Here is a 24,376-nt window from a genome sequence, read left to right as displayed (position 1 = left end):
ACAACAAGTAGATTAATTATTGAACTTACAAATTTTCATTATTTATAATTAATTATATTTTAATTTCTAAAACATTAATTTTATGTTAAAGATCAAACCATACCACCGAATTAAATGAACATGTTTGTTAATTACTATTTTGCAAATTAACATTAGTGTTAATGTTTAAACATAGAAAAACTTTGTGGAACGTACAAATCCTGCCTATTGAACCAAGTAACTTACAGTTGAACATTGTTGTTTTGATAAAAGCAATTCGAAAAAATATATATATTGAAATATGCGTTACAAATTCTACAACCATTACATAAGTGATACATATGTTTATGCTTCGGAACTACATTGTAGATCGAATCGGTACCGGAAAATACATATTAACACCTTCAAGCAAAATCCGGTACCTCGGTTCTGTTTTGCAATAAATAATCAGCCTTCTCCTCCTCCTCGCATCTCGTTGTCTAGTATATCACGCATCATTTGTATCGGAATGAGGCCTTCGGTCCGGATTGCTTCTTTGTTTGGATCAGGGCTGATGAAGAACAAAGTAGGCAACCCTCTAACCTGGTACAACAGAATTTCCAGTTCCATTCACTTTCTACTATACTGAACTGACCGGAAATACTCACGTTCGAATGTGTTAGACATGAGAACTTCAAAGAAAAATAAAGTGTCCGAGCAACATAGGTAGACAAACAGCGTAAAGGAGAGAACTCGATGAATAAATACGCTCAAATTACCTGCATATTGTGCGCAAATTCATACTCGTCATCGGTATCAACTTTGACAATAATTGCATTTTTCTCATACTCCACTGCTAGCTGTGATTATCAAAAAAGAAGAAAGATAAAACTTGAGTTAATCTCCAAACTGGATCAGACAAATCAAGCTGGCCCTAAATGTTAATGCGTAGAAATTTCGGTGAGTTAACGAAAATACGGAATATGGTGGATTCCCAAAACATTTTATAGCTAAGCAACCAAATATGTAAAGCAAACCTTAATGCAACCAGGTGCCTGAATTTAATTTGAGAAGAAACGGGGGAAATTGTTACTTAAGTTCTGAATGGCGAGTCGTAGACTTAGTTTTAGCACATAACATAATTAAGGGCAGTGTTTAGGTCACTTCACCAGAAATCGGCATCCCGAAATATTTAGAAAATATAGAGGCTATCTTTCAAACTGTGAATTGTTGCGGAATTCTGGTGAAGTGACCTAAACAAAGAATTTGTCGGGATGCTGGTTTCGGGCATATGTGACGAACATGAATACTTCAAGAAAACAAAGAATCGATGAAACATTGGAATACGTTACCTCCTATATGAACCCTAATCTTGAGAAGAGAAAATCAACGTAAACTCAATCGTGTGTCTACTGAAAGAATCTCAACTCAACCAACTCAGACAAAACATTAAAGTTATCAATAGAACAAAAAACAAGAAATCAATTAAACAAAGCTTACCATTTCGAGTTCTTGAGCCATTAAAATACAAGGTCCACACCATGTTGCATAGAAATCAATGATTATGGGAACCGTTCTCTCCCCTCTTACTAACTCCTCGATTTCTTGAGCTGACATCTTTTTCTGCTCAACCAAAATGCCAATATCAACTCATCAAATTTCAAAATTTCATAAAACAACATTACCATATGAAGGAGGAAAAAAAGAAAAGAAAAGCATGGATGCTGAAAACGTTTGCCTTCACAAATGTTGGTCACATACATAATCCTTCCATACTACTCCATGTCCCTCCATCATAATACTTTACTAATTATTTTTAATTTAGCACATACTAATGAACATAACTGTTTTATACATAACCCTTTGTGTGTATATATATATATAATAAACGACGAGGAAGAGCAAAACCATATGCTCCAACACCAGCTTCCATATTTTGACATCCCTATAAACAATCTAAAGAAGTATAATAACTCTATTAATACTCTTCAAACTACTTTCTTTTTTTCCCCCTCAAAATTTCATCAACCCAACAGAGAAAAGCTACTAATTGAATTAATGCACACACTCCTTATTTGTATGGGAAGTTTAATGGGAAACGAAAACGAAGAAAAGAGCATAAAATTCCAAGTCAACAATCACCAATTCCAATTAATTTTCCAGCAATGGTTAACCTAAAAAGATAAAACAAAATTCATAAAACCACTTCATTTATCTTCCTTTTTCCAATTTGCACAGCAACCCAATAGTGTAAATGGCAAAAAGAAAAAAACCCAGAAATAAAAAAAATAAAGAAAGAAGAATAGTTACCACAAGATAATCTTCCCTGACATATTTTCCAAGTGGAGGTTTGCAAAGCAGCTTTCTGGGTTGTGTTGAAAGTGAAAAAGGCGTAGCCTTTGTTGTAGAGAAGAAGAGTGAGTTACGGGAATGGGGTTTTGATGAAGAAAAAACGGGTGAAAGGGAAGGAATTGGGCGAGAAAGTGTGGGGAATTGGAGGAGAGCCATTTTTGAGAAGAAGAAGAGAGGCTCAAGCCTTGAAGAAGTGGCAGTTTGGGTTTAAGTGAGCAAAAAATTTGTAGATATTTCAGCGGATGTGCTTGGCTGCATGAATAAGATTTAGGCATAATACCAAAATTAGCCCTCAATATTTACCAGAATGATCATTTTGCCCCTGTTCTATTTTTTTTTGAGTATTTTGGCACCCGAACATTTCATTTTAGGATAAAAAGATCCCTAATATTTGACAAAATAATCACTTTATCCTTAATTCTTCTTTTTGGAGTATTTTAGCCCTCAATATTTTATTTTAGTTAAAATACTCATATTTTGAAGTGTTAATCGTGTTTTAACTAATAGTTTTCATCTATAAATGAAGCTTTTTACTTTAAAATAAAACGTCAAGGGTTAAAATGCTAAAAATAATATGAGCAAAAGTAATCATTTTGGTAAACGATAGGAGCTATTTTTGATATTATGCCTTAAGAATTATGGTGTTGAACCCCAACCAGATCCTGGTAAAAAAATGTTAAAAATCCCATCAGTTTTCTAATTAGTTTTAATAAATAACTCTACAAAATTATTTTTAAATTATAAAAGTTTAAATATGATCAAATTTATATCTACGACGTCATGCATTACACATATTATGTTCACAACACTAACAATTACACGTGCGATCAAATCCAAAATTTCAATTTAAAACTATCATTAATCTGATTTAAGTTAAAAATTCATCACTAAATCTTCCCACTCTTAACCTCCCCCTACTGTTTCATTGTCAATACACAAACCCATACATACGTCAATATAATTACTAACTAGATCTTCAATATGATCAACTTCTACCAATTCTTAATGCAGGATCGATCCCTTTACTTGATCCTGCAAAAAGCTTAGCAATTTCCAATTGGGTTTTGGCAATGATCTCGGTTCTTTGGAGGTCCATTTCGCTCCTCTTCGTCTCCGCTTCCACTCTCATTTTCTCTATTTCCTTTAGTGTTTCCATCTTTGTTTCTTCTGACTTTAAAATAGTTTCCGCTAGTACTCGGAGGCTCTCGCCTGTTTCCCAGTACTCCTCCCTTTTTCTTCTCTTCTTCTTTTCCGAAATTTTCGTCTTTAATTTCTTCGATCTCTTCTTTTCTTCATCGTTGTAAAGATCGGGTGTGCTACTATCGGTTTCCATGGCTACCTTGTCCGATAGATGGTCGGATACTTTTGTTCCGGTCCCATCGTCCTATTAACACGAATGACTCATAATATATACAATATAATATGACTAACATATCTTAAATTTAAGGGTAAACTACATATTTAGTCACTAACCTATTCTTATAGTTTTGTTTTGGTCACCAAACTACTTCTTTTTTCAAAATCATACCTAACGTAATGTTTTGGTCATTCGTCGTTAAAAGATAAACAACACTAATGATGTAGTATTTTTTTAAATGATAATGTGATATTATCTTATGGTAACACGTTAGTAGTACCTTTAATTTTTTGACACCATGTGACTAAAACGTAATATTATGTATGATTTAGAAAAATAGTTATGTGACTAAAATGAAATCGCATGGTGACTAAATAAATAGTTTGCCCTAAACTTATGATACGAGAAAATACATGAACATAATACAAATGCATAAATTATCTATGTGAAAAATTGATACATACACATATAATATGATTTTTACTGACCTTGGGTATCTTCTCAAAACCATTGGAACCATGTGAATTTTGTGCAGTTCCCAGACCATAAGGAGCCAAAGTCGGCGGCTGAGCCACCATATTTGGTGGTTGTTGTTGCACCACCACCGTGGACGCTTCCGGCAACGTCAAGGGAAGGCTAGTGAAAATAGGACCAGGCGGCGGCGGCAGTAGTAGTGGAGGCGGCACAGCAGCATTACCACGTAACAAAAGATCGAGCCGTTGATATAAAGGCCAAGACGATCCCTCCGCCGTGGCGGACTCCGACCGATACCGTTTCTTCATGGACTCGATCTTGTTCTTGCACTGCGTTTGGGTCTTGGGCGACTTGGTACAATTCACCCGAGCCGAAACGTAACGCGCAACGTCCTCCCAATCATGGCCTTTGAGCTTGGCCCTATTTCTAAGCACCCATTTGCTTTCATACGCCTCTAGTAAGCTTGAAACAGCTCCTTCACTCCATTCATCACGTTTCAACCGATCATTACTCCCTCCTCCTCCACCAGTCACGGCGGAGCTTCCGGGATGTTTCTTAGGGGAAGAGTCTTGTTTGTTATTTGAGATGAGAGACGGGGTTTCTTGGTTATTAGTTTCTTTGTCCATCTCTCCCCATGCCAAACCAAAAAACAAAGACTTGCACTAGTTTCTTTTAGCTGTTAACGTGAATTAAACGCCATGAAAGAGAGCCACTAGCATTAGCGAAAGGGAAGAAAGAAAATAAAGGCTTATAGGGTTAGTGGGCAGCTAAAAAAGAAAGTTGTAGCTTTGTCAAATGGGGTTAATGATAGTAACCTCTTAACTTTCTCCCGTTCCTTTCATTTATTTGAGAGAAATGGATGCAATCGACTATAATTAAAGAATATATTAAGTGATATAATTCATAAAATGAAATATTATCTTTTTTTTTAAGAGATTTTCGATTTGAGCAATTATGTCGGTTAGATATATATGTATTGTCAAGTTAAAAAAATTCTGATCATATAATATATTATAATCATTTTATATTATTCAAATAAATATTAAATTGATGTACTTAGGAGGTCATGTTTGCAAAGACTATTTAAATAATATGAGAGTGGTGTTATCTTATTTGTGGGCAGGTAAGTTGTGTTGATGCGGTTGGATTAATTTGGATGCTAGCGTTGAAATGAAGCCAATGAAAGAAATCCAATGGCCAATTAGAGAAAGAGAAAGAAGAAGAAAAGATGGTGGTGGTGGTGGTGGAAGTAGTGGTGGTGGCCGGTGGTGGGTCACTCACGTGGGTCTGTCACCCACTCTCCCATATATATCCCATCACCCAAAATTTTAACTATCATTCTTTTTTCTCAACCGTTCACTCCACCAATGTGCTTTGGTCACTATGGAAAATTTGGCCTCCTTTCCATGCCTTTCACCATTACTTTCAAGCTTTGCCTTTGCCCTTTTTTGCAAAACTTTTGGTGGATTCATTGGCTGATTAAGTTAAAAAAAAAAGTATTTGATGCACTGATTTTGTATAATTTTAATTAAATTTATCTTTACAATTATCAATATTTAATTTATCAATTTATCAATAAATTAAATATTATAAAAATATGATAAAAAGGACTATTTTATTTTTTTGACATTTTCATTGGAGGTGAAATATTCTTCAAATTGGGCATATTTGGAACTTTATTGGATTCCTAATTAGAATGTGCCACATCAAGTTGCTTCAATTGCATTATTTGTTGGTCAAATTATTCATACAGCTCCTTTCTTTCCTTTCTATCCCTACGTATTCTCATCTTTAAATTATATATATAGTTTTTATTTTATTAAATAAAATAAGAATCTAATTAAAAATATAGAGAAGGTTTTATTCCAACCAACAATAATTTCGACCGACTCATATTTTCTTCCTCTACTAATATTTCAGTTTAATTTATCATAAGAACTCCATAAAAGCCCTAAAATTTCTCCCAAACTTTCAACCTTCTCATTCACCGATCTCAACATCTGACTGTTAGATCACCATAATTTTGAGATATACTGTTCTCTTTATCAACGTTCACATTTTCACTATTGGAATTCAACATCCGACCGCTAAAGGCCCGGGGGCGAAAATGAGTTATATATTTTTGGGTTTGATTATGATGTAAGGTTTAAGGTTTAATTGGAATTTGAGATTTGGAGACTAATCGATGTTTATGGATTCTGGTGAAAAAAAAAAGTCAAAATCAAACTCAAGAGGATCAATATAGGTCAATTCGAAAATTTTGGATTTAACAATCTCCGACAACTACGATCAGCGCTGTGGCCATCCTAAAAAAGAAAAAAATACCAAGTCATCATACAATTAGATATATAAAAGATTGAGTGATTAAAAAGAAACAATACGAAAATTTACTGATTAAATTGAAAAATTTTAAACTTAACTACTTGAATGACTAAAATATGAGTAAGAATAAAGTTGAGCAGTAATTTATGAAATTTACCCTAAATATAACATATTTCTTGTCAAACTTTGTATGGGTACAAATTTCAACAAGTTAAACTAAAAACCGCATAACTTCATGTTCAAAAAGAAAAAAAACTGCATAACTTTTCATGTTATTTTGACCATAGATTATAAAGGCAGTCAAGTAATCGACATCAACACACAGCTTTGTGACACAATTCAAACTGCCCTTTGAATACAATAACATTTCTGACAAAAACAAGTCTAAAAGCACCCTTACGATCTAAGGGAAATGATTACTGAAAAATATAAGAAATTTTATGATTATATCCTATATTCCTATTTGATTTTTTTAATATTAATATGAATATGATTTTTTATGTTCAATGTATATTTTAAAAAATAATCATATTTATATGGTATATATCATTTTTCAACATTCACATTCAAATTTATATTTGAATAAGCATATTTATTCGGTTGGTCAAGCTGTTCATCTTTATTCTTTTATAATTCTCTTAGGTCAGCGGTTCTAGACCCGCTAGAAGTATTTCCCTTTCTTCTCCTAGAGTCTCCCTTTCTCATCCTCTCAAAGTAAGATTAAAATTAGATTTAGAATTTATCAATTTTTTAATAACATAAAATATATTTTTTATTGTTTGTGAAAAAAAATTATTGTTCTTTTTAAGAAATAATTATTCTCTTAATCATATTCATCGAAAGAACGACTATTTTCAATTTAAGTAAGGTTCACATATAAAATCGTTTATATATTATTAAACGACGTCTTTAAATCTATCTTATCAGTTATAAAATAGAGAAACTATAACAATAAAAAGTACAACTTTTATTAACGGAGATAAATAAATTTTCTGAATGAAAATATTATTCTTCCTAGAAGATATGAGTTTGATCAATTATGTTTGGAAGATATGTATTAATAGATTAAAAAATTAAATAAATCCTATTACGTATTCACCTCATACTATTAAAAAAATAACAAAGTGAAAATAAGATTTAAGAGTTATAAAGTGAATTTTAAATTAAATTATATTAAAATATAAAATGATATATAAAGATAATTATAAAGAAAGTTAATTATATGTTGAAAGCAAATTAGATGTGAAATAAGAAAGTGGAGGAGTGGGTCTGGAAGAAAGTGACAACTGATGAATTTAAAATTGAAATAACAACATAACTTTAGTAAATTTTTCTTGGGTAAACTACACGTTTAGTATCATTTTTTTTTCATTTTGGTCACTCAACTATTTTTATTTTAAAATCATATATATTATTGCGTTTTAGTTTCATTTTAATCACACCTCGTTAAAAACTGAAACAAAAAATAATTGGGTGACGAAGACTGAACAAAAGTGACAGTGGGGTACTAAACATGCAGTTTACCCAATTTTATTTGTCTCTTTTTCCTCCCAATTTTGTTAGAGTTTAAGCCATACATAAAGACTTTACATATATAGGTCATGACAGTATTCTTAGTATAGTTTTTGAAAATCCCCATTTTCAACCCCAAATTTTTTGGTTAAATTTCAATTAAAGGTATCAAAGAATAAATATTTAGCTTGAAGAAGAAATGTTTTGCTTACATTCAATTCTGACCAGATTTGGAAAGCTGTTTTATTATTTAAAATATTAAAATAAATTATCTATTAATATTTAATTATAATTAAATTATATTTACTTAAATTACTAAAAATCTATTTTGAGTCTAACTTACCTAATTAAATAGAATTCAATTCATGAGTCCAACTCATATTTTCAAAAATAAATAACAGCCTTGCTGAATAAAGTGAAATTATCATTTTTTTTTCGCTTGCAATTATTGTAGGGATTAACATTTAATGATATAAATATTTAATAAATAAAATAAAATTGAAATGGGATTCAAGTTGCTGGAATAGCTCAGTTGGTTAGAGCGTGTGGCTGTTAACCACAAGGTCGGAGTTCAAGCCCTCCTTCTAGCGTTAGTTTTTCACAATCAGGTTTTTATTGACAACATTAAAATTTGGGTAAACTACTTATTTGGTCACTAATTTATCTATTCCCTCATTTTTGTTTTGGCCACTCAGTTAATATTTTCAAAATCATATCTCTAATATTATGTTTTGGTTCTATTTTGGTCACCATAAGTTAGGTTTTGAAATGATTCAAAATGATTTTGGATTTTATGTTGGATCAAATTGAAAGGATTTTCAAATATTGGATAATTATTGAATTATGACCAGTTTAATAAAATGTGTAAGTTTTAATAACTAAAACTATTGTTATACCATGCCACATCACCAATTTTGTCAATGGTCAAGCCTAACGACGGTTGATCAAGACATAAACAAAACATAAAATCAAGTACAATTTTGAAAAGAAAAAATTGGATGACCAAAACAAAATTGTGAGAATAGGTGGATGGCCAATTAGGCAGTTTATACAAAAATAAATTATTATCAGGTATTAATTAATCTAATAAGATGAGGTTCAAATTCTAGAATTACAAATATTAAGCTGAATTATAGGAATAGACATATGTAATATCTAATTTGAAATAATAATCTAATAAATTATAACGGTGGTTATAAAAATCCAATCGGAACATATTCTTTGCAGACAACATTGAGAATAAGGCCACATGTATGTTTTTCCTTGCTCTAATAGTTTAAGATAAATTAATTATTAAAGCCTAAACTAGAATTTTTAAAAAGTTAAACAAAATATTTGTAATGAATCATTACGAATCCAATGCCCTTTGAAACTGTACATTGAGTTAAATTTGTGTAGAAATGAAATTTTCATAAAATAATTTCGGCTTAAGCATGTTTGATTTCTTTTTAAATTAATGATTTTTTATTTAATTAAATTTTTTTATCGATTCATTCATTTGATCAATATTTAATATTAAATTTAACAAGATATATAAAGTGATTACGGGTACCTATCAAGAGGCAACAAGATAATCAGATGGAGAACTAGTAAGAGACGGCAAAAAATTAAACACCGAAAAAAGTACAGTTTCATGTATGTGTTATGGGCAGAAAAAAAGAAACTGTCAGAGCCATTTGCCAATCTCATTGAACATCATCGATTGATGGAGCCCCAAAGTACAAAGTCTAACAATAATTCAGCCAAGAAGATGACCAGAGATTTGAAGGTTAGCTTGCTCTCCATGTATTTGTAAAAAGTCCTCAATGTTTGACATACCTTTTTCATGTATACCCTTTGCAGTTTCATAAATTTCTGAACCAACACCACTTTTCCCTTCAGGAAAGTAATGGATTAAGCAAGGTTTTAGTCTGATCTGTGCACAAGGAAAAGGCGAGGCCAAATGAGCAATCTTTAAGAAACCATGCACGTACATACCTTGATAATTGGTAATATCGATTTTGAGAAGGATTCGCCATTATATTTCACTTCACTTTCATTTCTACCATTGTCTCTAAATGATACTGTCGATTGTGATACATAACGATAACGTAAAGGACCGAAGTTCCAAAATAACGATCGTGATATCATCTTACGATCTCTGTTTTCAGGATGAGAACGATGGATACCGACCGAGTTGTATGAACCTTTTGCCGTGCTTACCCGACTTGTTGAAGTCGGGACAAGCAGGGAGGGAGGTCTTGGTATTGTTTTAAAAGCCACGGTTTGATTCATAGCCCTGCAGTGGAAATGGATGCATAATGATAAATACAACAACGTGAATGTAAAATGTCAGGTTTTAGGATTGGAATGGAAATTAAATCTCGTAAAGATCGAAAGACAGAATGCGTTGAACTATGAACTTTATGTTGTTAACATCGATCTACCAAATAAAATATGACAAATTATTTAGCTGTAGTTTTCATATTTTATTGTTGTTATTTGGTCAATAATATAATAATAACCATTTGATATTAAATGTTCATATCCTTAGTATTTCTGGTGCTCAACTCTGAGACCTTAAGAAATAATAATAATTTCTTTATCACTGAGATCGTTTGATCGTATTCTCTTTGGATGCTTGTGTAAAGTCTATGTCATGATTGCTATATATAAGTCGAAATGATATATAAATGCAACAACTGATTAGCAGATTTGGGGAAAAATCTATAGTATATTTCATAACTTTATGATAACACAGAATAATTATAAAACCATATTATTAAAATGATTATAAAATCAAGTTTAAGTATAAAATTAATGGATCATATTTATAAAATTACTAAGTTTAGGACTTTTAGTCCCTTCAAAAAAACACATAATATACGTTCAGCTAAAAGAACTATTCAAAAAGAGAAAAGTTTTGCCATTTCCTCCAAACGCATCTTTGCAACAAAATGCTCCGAAGGAAACGTGAGAAGAGCACCGCTGCAGGAACCCGCAATTGGCTGGAACTGCCGTGGGACGTGACGGCGTCGATTCTCTCCCGGCTAGGTGCGATCTAGATCCTTAACAGCGCCCAAAACGTGTGCTCTTAGTGGCGAAACATATGCAAAGACTCATCAACGTGGAGATCCATTGATATGCGCAACTCTGGTGAGCGGGACAAGGACCATGTCCACGAGAAGATGTGCGTCCACGCCGTCGGTCGCTGCTGCGGCTACTTGCTTGATATCAATATCGAATATTTTGGTACTGATGAACTTCAGTTTTATATCTCCGAGCGGTAAAGTTTCTTCTTCTTTTATTTTATAATCTCTAATTGTTTCTTTCAGGTTGTGCTAATTATCAGTTTTCGTTCTTTAATGGTAATGGATGTCTTATAATATTGTATGTTTAGTTTGTTACTAGTGAAATTCTGGGCATTTCTTCTGGTTTCTCCAACATTCTATAGCTTTTGTTTCTTACTAGGAGGTGTGTTCATAGCATGACCTTTAGCTTTGATGATTCATTTAGCCCGAATATTTGATTGAGTAGAGTTAAGTTAAAAAAATTTAAGGTAGTCAGATTGGAAGTTTTATTTTATAACCCAAATTTTATTTAAAGTTTTTTATTGGAGTCGAAGTTAAGAAATTCGAGTCGAGTTGTTGGAGTTTCTATTTAAATTTGATTGTTAATATTTATAATATTACGATATTAATTGATTATAATTTAAACGACTTTCTATAACTAAATACAATATGCATATATATTTCTTCATATATTTTTTTTTCATAATACGCATATACCATGTAAAATTGGAAGACTCAACTAGAACTTAAAAATTAATACAATATATAACTGCAAGTTTTGAGTTATTCAAGTTATTTGAGTTCCATTTTATAAGTTTAACTTTCTTTAAGATTTTTATGAATCGAGTTCATGAAATTATAAGTCGAGTACTCAAGTTTTTCAATTTCTTATTCACTTCTAAATTCAACTGCAATTAGTTACCGAAGAATTTCAAAATGTTGTTTGGGCATCGACATTCAATAGAGAGATGATTGTTTGTTTCCATTTATAATTTTCAAGTGTTATTTGTTTTGTAGTATCATATAGAAAGATGATGCTTTTCACAGGTCTGTTCATCTGAAACGTCTTCGACTGTTTTCGTGCTACGAGATCTCGGACGAGGGATTAAGCGAAGCAGCTTCAAAGCTTCCGTTCTCGAAGAGCGCAAAATTTCGATATGTCCCATTTCGAAACACGCCGTCGAAACCATAGGTCGCAGTTGCCCTCTCTTGAGACCATTCAAATTCAATCTTCAGAGATGCAAAGGCTATGTTGTGAAGATGAGGCAGTAGCCATTGCACAAACCATGCCTGAATTACGCCACCTCCAACTCCTGGGGAACGGTTTGACGAACGAAGGCCTGCAGGCCATATCTGAACAATAAATGAGAGTAAATAAACTGAATACTTTATTTATGATAAAAAAAATAATTAAGTACATAAATATCTAGAAAAGAAAACATAAACAAACACATTACAAACTCTCACTCAAACAATAATATCCTCCACCGATATAATATCCATATGAATAGTGTTCTTATGAAAGACATCAGATGATAAACCATTTGTGACCAAAAGTACAATCATTGAGTTGGATGAAATCCACTTTGTACTCATTCTTCACAATTAAGAAATTTATTTCAATATGCTTTGACTTAGATGAAATCCTATTGTTGTTAGAATACAACATTATTAACTTATTGTCACAAAAGAATTTAAACAATCCAAGAATTTAAGATATTATTTTAAGTCTCGTCTTTCATTTTGTGTTGGTGAATAGAGCCTATAAATACCAAGGTTCTCTCTCATTTTCAATCATCCAAAAAAACCATCAAAACATTTCTAATCTTGTGAAATCCTTCTTTTGTCTTAAAGTTTTTTTGACTTCTTGTTTGGAGTCAATGATAATAAACAATACCACTTTTATCTACTCTAGTCTTTTGGGTATACGAATTTTTGAGTCATGTTAATTTCAGCCTTTCAGGGGTGTTGTCTATTTTAACGATTACACATATCGGGGTAAATTTATTTGTAAGATAATGGATCACCACGACACAATTATCATTTTTGTCTATATTTTTAATCAGTGCTAAAGTCTCGGTTTTACAATTACTTTACCGATACTCTAATTTGAGGTTGGGAGTGCGGGTTGTGGGGTTGTTTTCCGTGATGATTCTGGTAAGCTTCTCTCTTTATTTTCTTGGCTATCATCTTGTTGTGATGTTGTTGCAGCTGAACTTCATGTGATTCATTCTACATTGGATTTTTTCTTTAAGATGCACGAGCTGTGCTGATTGGACGGCTTCTTTAAGGAGTCGATAATGTCCTTTGATTTTGAGACAAAAATATATGACAGAAAAAGACGAGGTTATAGTTCATTGATTATTGTAGTTGCGGTACTGTTGTGCTCATCTTGTTGTTGTATCTCGGACAATCTACCTTATGACTATGAATTCAGTACAGAAGATGTTGATTTTTTTTTACCCTAAGAAGATGTTGAATTCTGGTTCTACCCCTCCGAATAAAACATTCAACGTGTTCTGTTTAGTGAAGCTACATGCTTGTATTATTCGAGTGGATGTTAACTGAAGTTCTATTTTATTCACTTCTTGGTGGGATTAATTAGAAACAAAAGTACATTATTGATTATCTTGATACATTTACCTTTGTTGCGAAAATGAACACAATTAGGATTCTTTTGTTATTAATGTATGTAGGTGATGTCATAGTGATGGATAATGGTATTGAAAATAAATAATTTAAAGTGATGTCTCTTAAAAGAATTTGACCTCAAAGAACTAGGAAAATTAAAATTCGTTAAGCATATATAAATGAATGTCGATATATTATTTTAGATTACTCAATTTCAAACTTATCAAGGGCTAAATTATTATTATTATTATTTTGACATACTCATTGATAAAATTAGAAAGATCTAATGAGAAAAAAATAATATCACGAAATTTATTAATATAAATTGTTAACGTACTAGACACAATTATAACATTAAAAATAAACAAACACAATACAAATATAATAATACTCATAAAATATAATACAAATATAATAATACTCATAAAATATAAAACAACACATAAAATATAATAAAAATCATTAACGTGTTAAACACAATTGTAACATTAAAAAGAACAATTCAAGCACAATATATCCATATATGGATAGTAAAACCTAAATAAAGCCCGACTTAGAACTCCCCCAATACAAGTAAAAAAAAAACTACAAAATTTCGACCTAGATTTTATTATTATTATCATCATCATTAATATTTTTTTAAGTTAAAAAAGCCACACATTTTAAGAACATTGCTCACGGGCGAAGCCCACCCTCGAATTGGGCACATCAAAAAGCACCCTGTGGTTCTGCTGCTGCATGTTGGCGATCACATTCAACGCCGGTGCTGATGCCATCGCCAAACACGTGATGCCACCTGCGGTGCTGTGGATCAGCAGGTTCTCTTGCGGCAGTGTCACGTTCATGCCAGAAAACATCAACGTTATCATGGGTGCTACGATCGGGATTGTGTAGCATGTGTCGAACCCGCCGAGCGATGTCACATTCGCGACTCTCACTCGTCTCCTGAACTCGTCGCGGACGGCTACGTAGGCCGGTTGAACTAGTCGAGTGAAGACCGTACCTAAGTACATTTCAATCAAAAGTAAATACTAGTTAATACAATCGCTTTTCATCCAATCAAGTCGAAAATGCTACATAGAATAAGGGAACATTACCGGAATCAATAATGGTGCCAGCACCGGTGGAAGGATTGAAAGCAAGGGCATTTGGTGGGATATCAACAATCTTTCTACCAACCCTAATTGAAACCAAATTAACATAATAAAGGGAGGGTCTCCTAGGGTTCTTGAGCAATGGGGTGTACTTGATCCTCAAGGGTTGCCCTTTCGGTCCAAGTTTCAATGACCCAGCGAAGTTAAGTGACCTAAAATTAGGCAGGCAGTATGAAAATGTTGATTGGTACAAATTTTGGGATTGTGAGAGGAGTGATAATGGGCCTCTGCCCAGGCCCAATAGGCCCTGTGTTGGCACTGAGTTGCCTGCTGTCTTTTGGAGGCAACCAAAAGTGTAGTTTGGGATTGGGTCAGTTGCTAAGGTCACGGTGTCCTGTGAAAGGTTTCCGGCTATGGTTGAACCACCGTAGGTCATGTTGAATGTGCACGCGCTTCCACCGCAAGTGGGGTTTGGTACCTGATAAAAGTTTTCACATGATTCAAGTATTAATCTCAACAAATGCTAACCATTCACAGGCGAAAACTTCTATCCCTATTGCAGAGTCCGACTTACATTGTGAGAGCCAATATTGGAACACCCCGACTTACATTATTTTAATTTTTTATTTTCTCTTAGTATTTTTACCATAACACTTTATTTTAGAATAAAATATTTTTTATTTGATTAAATAGTCAATTTAGTATTTATATTTTTTTGAGCTTTTTGCCCCCAATATTTCTTTCGGGGCAAAAAAAAATCCTATTTTGGAATTTGTTGACTAGAGGGATCTTTTGGTCTCAAACTAAAAGATAAGCTAAAATGCTCGGAAAAAAATGAATATAAGTGAAAGTAATTATTTAATCAAACGTTATGAGTATTTTTTGTCATTATGATCAAACGATTCAAAATATAAGTCTTTTATCCTAAAATAAAATATTATAATCAAAATATTTCAAAAAAATTAACTAAAATAACTATTTAATCAAAACATTAAGGATATTTTCATCTTAAAATGAACATCAAGGGCAAAAATATTAAAAATAAAAAAAATACGAACCAAAATGAAACTATTTAATCAAAATACAAAGGAACACAAAAAAGATTAGCAGCTTACCTGCTTGCATTGAGCAGCTTGGCAGCCAAGGGTCTTGAAAGTGGTGGATTTAGCGTAGTCAAAAGCAGTAGAGGAGCAGCCAACGCAGCCAGTGCAAGGCACCCAAGCAGCATCACTGCTAGTATCCACAGCCAAAAGCATCGTCTGAGGTGGTGTTCCAATATTGGCTCTCACAATGTAAGTCGGACTCTGCACAATCTGCCTGCCCGAAGCTATCGGCACCACCGATTTCTTTGCCACCAGGCTCGACAAGTACTGGAGCCTGGCCTGGTCCTTGGCTAGCGTTTGGAGCACATCCTCCTCCCACGAAAGCGGCTTCGAGGGCTTGAAGGGTGAACATGGACTGTAGACATGGAACACTTGGAGGTTCGAGCCATGGTCTTGGGTGGCACATTGGGGGTTCAGACCTTGGACTAAAGAGAAAATTAGGGGGAAAACCAGGGTAACAAAATGGATTTTCATTGTGTTTTGTAGGATTATTTCAAAGCTTTGTTTCCATTGCGAGTGAATGTATATATAACTGGGGAAGCATGCTAACAATTATGCAATAGAGACACAGAAAAGAATAAATTAAAATATACGGTAAACTACACATTTAGTATCTCAAATATCACTTTTATTCCGTTTTGGTCAGCAATTATTTTTTATTTCAAAATCATACCTAACGTTATGATTTAATTACCCACCCTTAAAAATTAACGAAAATGATGACGTATCACTATAAAATAATGTCACGTCATAGTGAATGATCAAAATAAAATCAAAAGATAATGTAAGTACGATATACAATATAATGTACAAATACAAAGTTGGTGGGGATTGATTTTTGGTAGCAGACTGTATTCCATTTACTTTTTGTAGGGTTGTGAATTGTTTGTCCAATTCTACTGAGGAAACAATATCTAATGGCACTACTATTTTTTTTCTTCTTAGCATTGAAGTCGTAGGTTGATATTATTTACGAATTTAAATATTAGTTTATGATTTTAATAGAGTTGGATATTAATGGAAATCGAACTATTTTCTAACTAAAAAAGGTTTATTTATTTAAAAAATTATCATAACGAATTAAATTTAAAAAATGCAAAGTCATTTTCATAACCAGATACCTTAGTATGGTACCTCTATTAGTGGGAAGCTGACTACTCCCCCCCATGCTTTGGAACCAGCTCAGGGAATACTGTTTTAAAATAGTTTTGATTATAATATAATATTTTTTATGATTTTTATTAGTTACGACAATACACTCACCTTATAAATATAGTTATTCGAGTTCGTGATATCTAGAGAAAACAAAACTTACTATTTAGATCGTTTGATGAATTCTCAATTTAGGAAATATTATCTAACTAATTAAGCTATTTATATATTTGAAATTAATTTAAATTAATTAATTTGATTAAACATCTTACATTTTATTAACAATTTCTGTAGATTCGCTTACATTAAATAATTTTTCTTTTAGGCGTAGATTTTGGATCTAAATAATGTGCATCACTTGCATGTCGTCCGAAATGCACAATTAAAATATTCTGACAAAGATTAGCAAATCTTTTAATATTTGGGTGTACAATTTTCACTTATATTAAGTTGGATTTAAATATGTTTTTTCTTTCTTTCTGTCTATTTCTAAGTCTTTTTGTTTTTATTGTTTACCATTTGGGACGATGTTTATGGCCTTTGGCTAAGTGAATGTGCTCTGAGTCTTGTATTTCTTTTTCATTATTCAGGGCATTGTTCTGATTAATTCAAATCAATTCATATTGTATACTTGGTTTTAGTATGTGAGTACTCTACCAACAAAATTTTTCTACATATACAATACATTGAACTCGAGACATGTTTAAACAATGTCGAATTGCTTACCACTTGAATCAACTCTATTAATGACCTAAGTCTTTTTTTTAATCTTTTTAAAATTTTATGTTATTTTTGTTTAATAAATCTTTTCTTTTCAAATAAAAACATCGGTGTTTTATTTTTTTATCGGCTTTTGTAAAATTTTTTCTACTCTTAAAGCATGTTTTTATAATCTATTTTCGATGTTAGATTTGATGTTGTCTCAGTGATTTTTGTGTATTTGATTATTTTGTTTTATTCTTAATCTAAAACCACATATTAATTCTCTCATACGATAGATATTCACACTCACATTAAATAAGTCGTGCTTAAATTGTGATAGAGTCGATGGTCAACATCTATTTTCATGAGTTATGTGGTTTTTAAAATTTTTTCGTATATGATCATATTTTTTTATTTAACGACTAAAGTGTACTCTTTAATGATTTTATAATAGATAATTGATTAATGTGATTGATTTATTTCAATTTTTTAATTTTTTGTTTAAAATCATAATTTATCATTTTTTTCTTTATTTATTTAATAGAATTAAATATTCTATTTTAAAAAATAAAAATAATAACATATAAAGTGATACTGCTTCTTGTTACAAACAATAAAAACGTATAAACCAATCAAATTTTCTATTTTTTTTATAAATTTTAAATTTAATCTTAATCCGACTTAGAGTGGAGTGTAATGATGGATTCAAGGAGAAGGAAAGTGCTCCTAGAGGGTTTAGAATTCATGACCTAAGGAAATATAAATAGTTTAGTCAACCGACCAAATGTATTTGCTCTTTTATATGAGGTCAATCGAAATTAGGCATGTAAACAAATTGAATGAACACGAACGTGGGTATGTTCATGTTCATTGATTTAACTTCAATAAAACAACCAACACAAACAACTAAACGAATATAATTTTTCGTTTATGTTCGTTTATTAAAATAATAAATGAACACAAACGAACAAACATAAAATGTAACTTTCTTAAAAGAATATAAAAAAAGCTAAGATAAATATATACTTAAATTTTTATGTTATTTTGTTTAATAAATCTTTTCTTTTCGAATAAAAACATTGGTGTTTTGTTTTTTTGTATTCCTGTAACAAAAATCAAACTTCTCATATCCGAGAAAGCCCCCATAATCCTAAAAAAAATTGATGAATTCTTTATTTATTTTTTCGATTTTGAGTAGATTTTATGAAAAATCAATATTAGAAGAAGAAAGATAAATGAAATGTGAACGTTTTAAAACTGATCTTGTCATGAATGATGGTCGGTGAAGGGCAACGTATAATACCCCAAAAATTTAGATAATGACCAAAATGCAAATTTTGAAAGTTTGATGGTCAAAGTAGAAAGTTGGGAAAAATCTAAGGAATTAAGTGGTGATTTTCCAAAAAGAATTTTATTTCATAAATGGATTTATTTAGTGATCAAATTATAAATTTAGTAAAGTTTGGTAACCAAAGTATAAACTTTAAAAAGTTCAAGGACAAAATTGAAATTTTAAAAAAATTACATATGGGTCACGAAAATAAGTAAATAAAAATATAATTTTCCATTTTTAAAATGTTAGAAAATAATATTTAATGGTTTAATTCCATGTTTAATTTCAATTGTTTGATTAAAGTGACTGAATTGTAATTTTTGGAAATTACAAGGGAAAATCGGTAAACTAAGATAGAATTTGTTCATATTTGACTTATGGATGAAGATAAGGTTCAGATGATATGATTTGAATGATGATAAGGATAAGTATCTAGGTTTTATGGTAATTATGAAGTTATATTAAGGGTATATTGGTATTTTCCCAAGTTAATGATTTAAATAATATTTTAAAGGATGATAAGCATGATATCAATAAAAAATATCATGCCAAAGTGTTCTTCTCCAGAAGCAAGGACGTCAGATAGCTTGGAGGTAAGGAAAAATATTTTATTTTCAATTTTTGAGCTAATTCCTTTGAAATTGGAGTTATATCGTGAAATAGGAAAGTGATCTACGCGAAAAACGCTATCAATTGGTACCAATATTGCTTTATAATCTTGCTGGATTTCAAAGATCCCATATCTAAGGGTTTGTGTTCATATAAGGGATCATGGAATTGATGATGAATCTTGATGATTTTGAGGTTGTAGAATCATTTTCAAGCTTGATGTATGGTTATAACATGTTCGATATTCCTAGAATTAATTCTATAAATTTCGGCCAACTATTAAGTTGGAGAACTTTATGTTTTGATGAGAATTGATAAGGGATTTGGTTGTAGAGATGTTATAAGGTTGATTGAAAGTTGATTTCATGCTTGAATCGAATCAAAATCGAGCAAAATCATGGAAAATCTAGTTTTTGATCTTTAAACCATTAGGCTTTGGTCTTAAAGGATGAGAAAAATTATGGAATAATGGTAAGTATATTGATAAAATAAGCTTATGGGATTAAATGGTAAGTATATTGGTAAAATAAGCTTACGAGCTTATGGGATAAATGATAAGTATGTTGATTATGGTAAATTTGGACATGCATGTAACATGATCTTATGGCATTTGTTTTTGACATTGAAAATTATGCATGAATTGTATTGCATTGTTTATTGTTTTTAAATTACTTTGCTAAGTTTATACTTAGCGTGTGATGATTTTCACGCGTAGGTAAAAAATCAATAATAGAGTAGAGAGTACAAGGAACTCCGAGCATCTAGAAATACACTACAATATTAGTAAGACATCCTATGATGGAATTTTGACTTTGTTAGTGGCATGTAATTATTAATGTCCTAATTGCTCTGCTAAATTATTTTGCAACTGGTTTGTAATGGTTAAACTAAACTGATTTACTCTGATTCAATATGGATAGCATAAATTCATATTAATATATATTTTAAATAGTATGTGATAATTTGATATGATATTTTTATAATATCATTTACCATTTTAATAAATTAAATTTTAAATCACTTTTGAAATGGAAATGATTTTAAAAAATCGGGTGATATTTATAATTTGTATAGGTATAATTATATGAGTTATGGGTGTTACACAACGATACACTATCAGTGGTGACTAAAAAGTTCAATGTCTAGAAAGCTAATGATTTAAAATTTTAGTGAAAAATTCAATACACTCTTAAAATTTAGTGTCTAAATCAGTGTTGTTTTTTAACCAAAAGTCACACAAAAGCAATGTTATTTTTCCACATCATCACTTCGTTTGAATTTAAACAATCCAATATTACAATTGAAACCAAAATTAAAATAATCGAAAGTTGAATGATATGCATAATACACAGTTTAAGGTTGAATAATATTAGGTGTAATTTACTTTTTATAAAATATAAAATTAATAGCTTAGATTAGTATATTATTATGCAGCCATCTGATGATATGACGATATCATAAGACCGACAAGGATCTGCACTATTCTGCTTCTCTACTAAAATGGAAACGAAAAGAGCGCACTCAATTGTCTATTTTATTATATACTTTGCTTTTTTAGAATTCATTTCATATATTTTTAAGTTAAAAGTAAGATCTTGATTTTACAATGTAAATTGAATACATTGGAAAGCTACATAATTGAGGGCAAAAGATCTTTTGCTTTTGTTAAATTTTTATGTATTATTTAAACTCGTATAATGACAATTATAATACTAAATGAATTAAAATTTAAGTAAATTATATCTATGACCATTTAAATATTATTATTTGGCTTACTGCAAAAGTAAGCATCCAAAGTATATTATAAAATAACTTTTGGTTTCTAAATAATTTTTCGTTAAAATTAAGTGTCTAATATTTTGACGTTGCACTCTTAGGTGCATGGACTATAACAACGTTAAATTTGATCATTAACTGACACATGTTATGTTTATAAAAGGTTAAACATTTTATTTAAATTTTAAATTATAATTTATTTTTTAAAAAAAAAATTCATAATTACCAAAAGAACCTAAAATCTCTTAAAATCCTAATTTTAATCAGGTGGTGACATGTGACACTATCTGATTCAATAATTAAAATTAAGATTGAATTGATTGAATGTGTAAGTAATGAGGACCAAATATGTAAATATGCAATATTGTTATGTCAACTTTTCCATCAAATGTTAACAGAAGGTGACTTGATTCGGTACAATTATATTGTTAAGTGGTCTAGTTGACAAGATTAAAAAGTTAGTGGTCAAAGTAAAAAATAACAATAGTTAAGTGGTCATAGATATAATTTACCCTAAAATTTAATAAAATTATAATAAAAGATATCTATATAAAATGACAAAAGACTGTCACGTGAGCACATTAGATTGCCTGAGCGGTAAAGGTGGGTTGTTATCTACTTTTTGGCCGACACCCCTTCTTCACATGTTTGCAAATTTGCACTTTAAACTTTTGCACGTTACGGGGGAATGTCACTGTTCCTCGATTCTATCAATTACATCCATTTTATATATTTTTAATATTTCTTTACATAAATATAGATTCAAAATATTATAATATTTTAAGTATGAATTAAATGATTTTAGTGGTTAAAGAGAATATTATATTTTTATAAATTTTGAGTTTGAGCACGATATTTAAAAAGAATATTTGAATGTTCATTATAAAATTATAAAATTTTTAGAACTACAAAATTAAATTATCAATAAAATTAATATAATTTTTTTTTAAATTTTCAAAAATACAAGTACATTATAATATTTCTAGATCCATCCATGTTCGAACTCAAGGGGTGAGCATGGGCAAGAGAGGTTGAGGGAACCCCAAGTTGAACGCACAGGATGTATCACGGGTAATAATAAGCAATTGCTGGGTCCTAGCACTTCAAACAAATTCTAGTGCCCTGGTCCCAACCCATGTGTGACCATTCATTTTTACTCGAGCATTTTCCCTCAATTATTTTTCAAAAATAATAAACGAATTACTTTTTATAAAAAATAATTCTAACTATTTTTCTAAGTAAAAAAAAATTAATAGTTTCTGTTGAAAGTTTTAGATGATTATAATGTAGTATCTGCTAATTTTTTTAATTATTGATAAATATATAGATTTTATAGAGGTAGTTGTTCAAATTCATATCCTTTAAGTAGAAAAATATTATCTTCTATCTCTGAAAATAATCAATATATTCTTAAATATAATATATTTTTAATAGTTTTGAGTGATTATAAGATAATATCTCCTAATAATATTTATTAATCATTGATAATGCACACACACTCTATAAACACAAATGCTTAAACTCAAAACCTTATAAAAAATAATACTATTTTTAGTCAATGAAATCATTTAATATATTCAAATATAATAATTGAATTGGGAGATATAGGGAAAATAATAATGGGAAAAATATTAAATATGAAAGTTGAAAAGTGTTTGACTATGGACTGATGACACTACATTTTGTTTTTCAGGCTCGTGACTTTGGTCACAACTTACAATACATCCTCTACCCCCACCGACACTCCAATATATTCGTATAATTGTATTATATACTATAAGATAATAGTAAAAAATTTAAAATAAAATATATATTTTAAAATATTCGCTTTTAAAAATAATTTTAATTTTAAATTATTAAATATGTTTAAAATATTAAACCATTGAAACTATTAATATTAGGGTGTACAGATTAACTTATGTTTATAAGTTAATTAATAGAATCATTAAAGTAAAATAATTTTGATTAATTGAACTGTTAGAAATGACTGTTAATGATTACGGATTTTAATAAATTTTTTTAACAAATTCTAGATCAAATCTTAATCCTACCTAAATGTGAGGGGAAGGGGACTCTAGAGAAAGGAAGTAGAATACTCTTAGTAAGTATAAAACTCATTATTTAAGGGAATATGAGAGAACAAAGATTAGCAACATAGTCAACTGCTCAAATATGCTTCCTCAATTTTGACAAACATTTACTCGATTGTTAATCGTTAAATTATAAATATATTTTTTATATAAGAATAATAGAAGTATAATAGTTGTTTTATACGTTTGTTAAAGATTTATATTTAAAACGTTGATAGTGTATTGGATTTAGAGATAAACATGGGACCCGGACTCAGGCTCCAACCCGACACAGTCTATTTTTTTTATAAAAAAATTGAGTTTCGATCAAGTAGAATTTTTTTAGAGATTATGTTCGGGTCGGGTCGACCCGAAAAAATATAATTTTATCTTATATATTTATGGATAATTACAATAAAATCCTTTTGTATGTTATTTTGTCAGTTAAATCTCTATTTTTTATTGAATAAAAGTAATATTTTTATAAATATATTATTTCATGTCGGGTTCGAGTTTTATCTCAAAAAGACAGATTGAATTCGTGTCGAGTGAAGGGTGTATAATTTTCAGGTCGGGTCGGATTGACTGGAAACACGACCCAACGGGACGCATACCTATCCCTAATTGGATTATTGATATGTGCTATAACTTTAAACTAGTACAACAATACGTAGTATGCAAGTGTTCTAATAACTATATAGTATCCATATGTATTTTTTTTAAAAAAAAAGTTTGTGTTAAAAATCTCTTTATTTAAGTTTTGAACAAAAAGGATAATACTCTGATGTTTGATTAATTCATTAAACAAAAAGCTTAAGACAAATCCCTAGATTAATACATGAACATTTTTCTGTTTAACCATTTGATTAATAACTCAGTTAG

At 30.6% G+C, this 24,376-nt stretch overlaps 4 protein-coding genes and 1 non-coding gene across 5 annotated transcripts; 2 read left to right on the top strand and 3 right to left on the bottom strand.

The window, feature by feature from the left end:
* Positions 1-255: 255 nt before the first annotated feature.
* LOC120213160 (thioredoxin-like protein CITRX, chloroplastic) lies at positions 256-2,537 on the bottom strand. The gene is made up of 4 exons (XM_039211305.1): positions 2,269-2,537; positions 1,459-1,581; positions 738-818; positions 256-561 (listed from the first exon to the last, which is right to left on the bottom strand). Exons 1-4 carry the CDS (start codon positions 2,464-2,466, stop codon positions 427-429), a joined length of 537 nt encoding a protein of 178 aa, XP_039067236.1. The 5' UTR covers positions 2,467-2,537; the 3' UTR covers positions 256-426.
* Positions 2,538-3,132: 595 nt separating this feature from the next.
* LOC120213158 (trihelix transcription factor ASIL2-like) lies at positions 3,133-4,895 on the bottom strand. Its single transcript, XM_039211303.1, has 2 exons — positions 4,156-4,895; positions 3,133-3,694 (listed from the first exon to the last, which is right to left on the bottom strand). Exons 1-2 carry the CDS (start codon positions 4,765-4,767, stop codon positions 3,296-3,298), a joined length of 1,011 nt encoding a protein of 336 aa, XP_039067234.1. The 5' UTR covers positions 4,768-4,895; the 3' UTR covers positions 3,133-3,295.
* A 3,597-nt stretch (positions 4,896-8,492) lies between these two features.
* TRNAN-GUU lies at positions 8,493-8,565 on the top strand. The gene has a single exon. It is a non-coding gene; the product is annotated as a tRNA-Asn (tRNA).
* Positions 8,566-10,887: 2,322 nt separating this feature from the next.
* On the top strand, positions 10,888-12,223 carry LOC120213157 (F-box protein SKIP19-like). Its single transcript, XM_039211302.1, has 2 exons — positions 10,888-11,240; positions 12,073-12,223. The coding sequence occupies exons 1-2, from the start codon at positions 11,098-11,100 to the stop codon at positions 12,215-12,217; spliced, it is 288 nt and encodes a 95-aa protein (XP_039067233.1). The 5' UTR covers positions 10,888-11,097; the 3' UTR covers positions 12,218-12,223.
* Positions 12,224-14,143: 1,920 nt separating this feature from the next.
* Positions 14,144-16,360, bottom strand: LOC120213156 (aspartyl protease AED3-like). Its single transcript, XM_039211301.1, has 3 exons — positions 15,866-16,360; positions 14,754-15,228; positions 14,144-14,659 (listed from the first exon to the last, which is right to left on the bottom strand). The coding sequence occupies exons 1-3, from the start codon at positions 16,325-16,327 to the stop codon at positions 14,319-14,321; spliced, it is 1,278 nt and encodes a 425-aa protein (XP_039067232.1). The 5' UTR covers positions 16,328-16,360; the 3' UTR covers positions 14,144-14,318.
* Between the last annotated feature and the right edge of the window lie 8,016 nt (positions 16,361-24,376).

This window comes from Hibiscus syriacus, unplaced genomic scaffold (assembly GCF_006381635.1).
Source record: "Hibiscus syriacus cultivar Baekdansim isolate YM2019G1 unplaced genomic scaffold, ASM638163v2 tig00110020_pilon, whole genome shotgun sequence".
NCBI lineage: Eukaryota > Viridiplantae > Streptophyta > Magnoliopsida > Malvales > Malvaceae > Hibiscus > Hibiscus syriacus.
The sequence above is the reverse complement of the archived record's forward strand: the minus strand, read 5'-3'. Positions and strand labels throughout refer to the sequence as shown.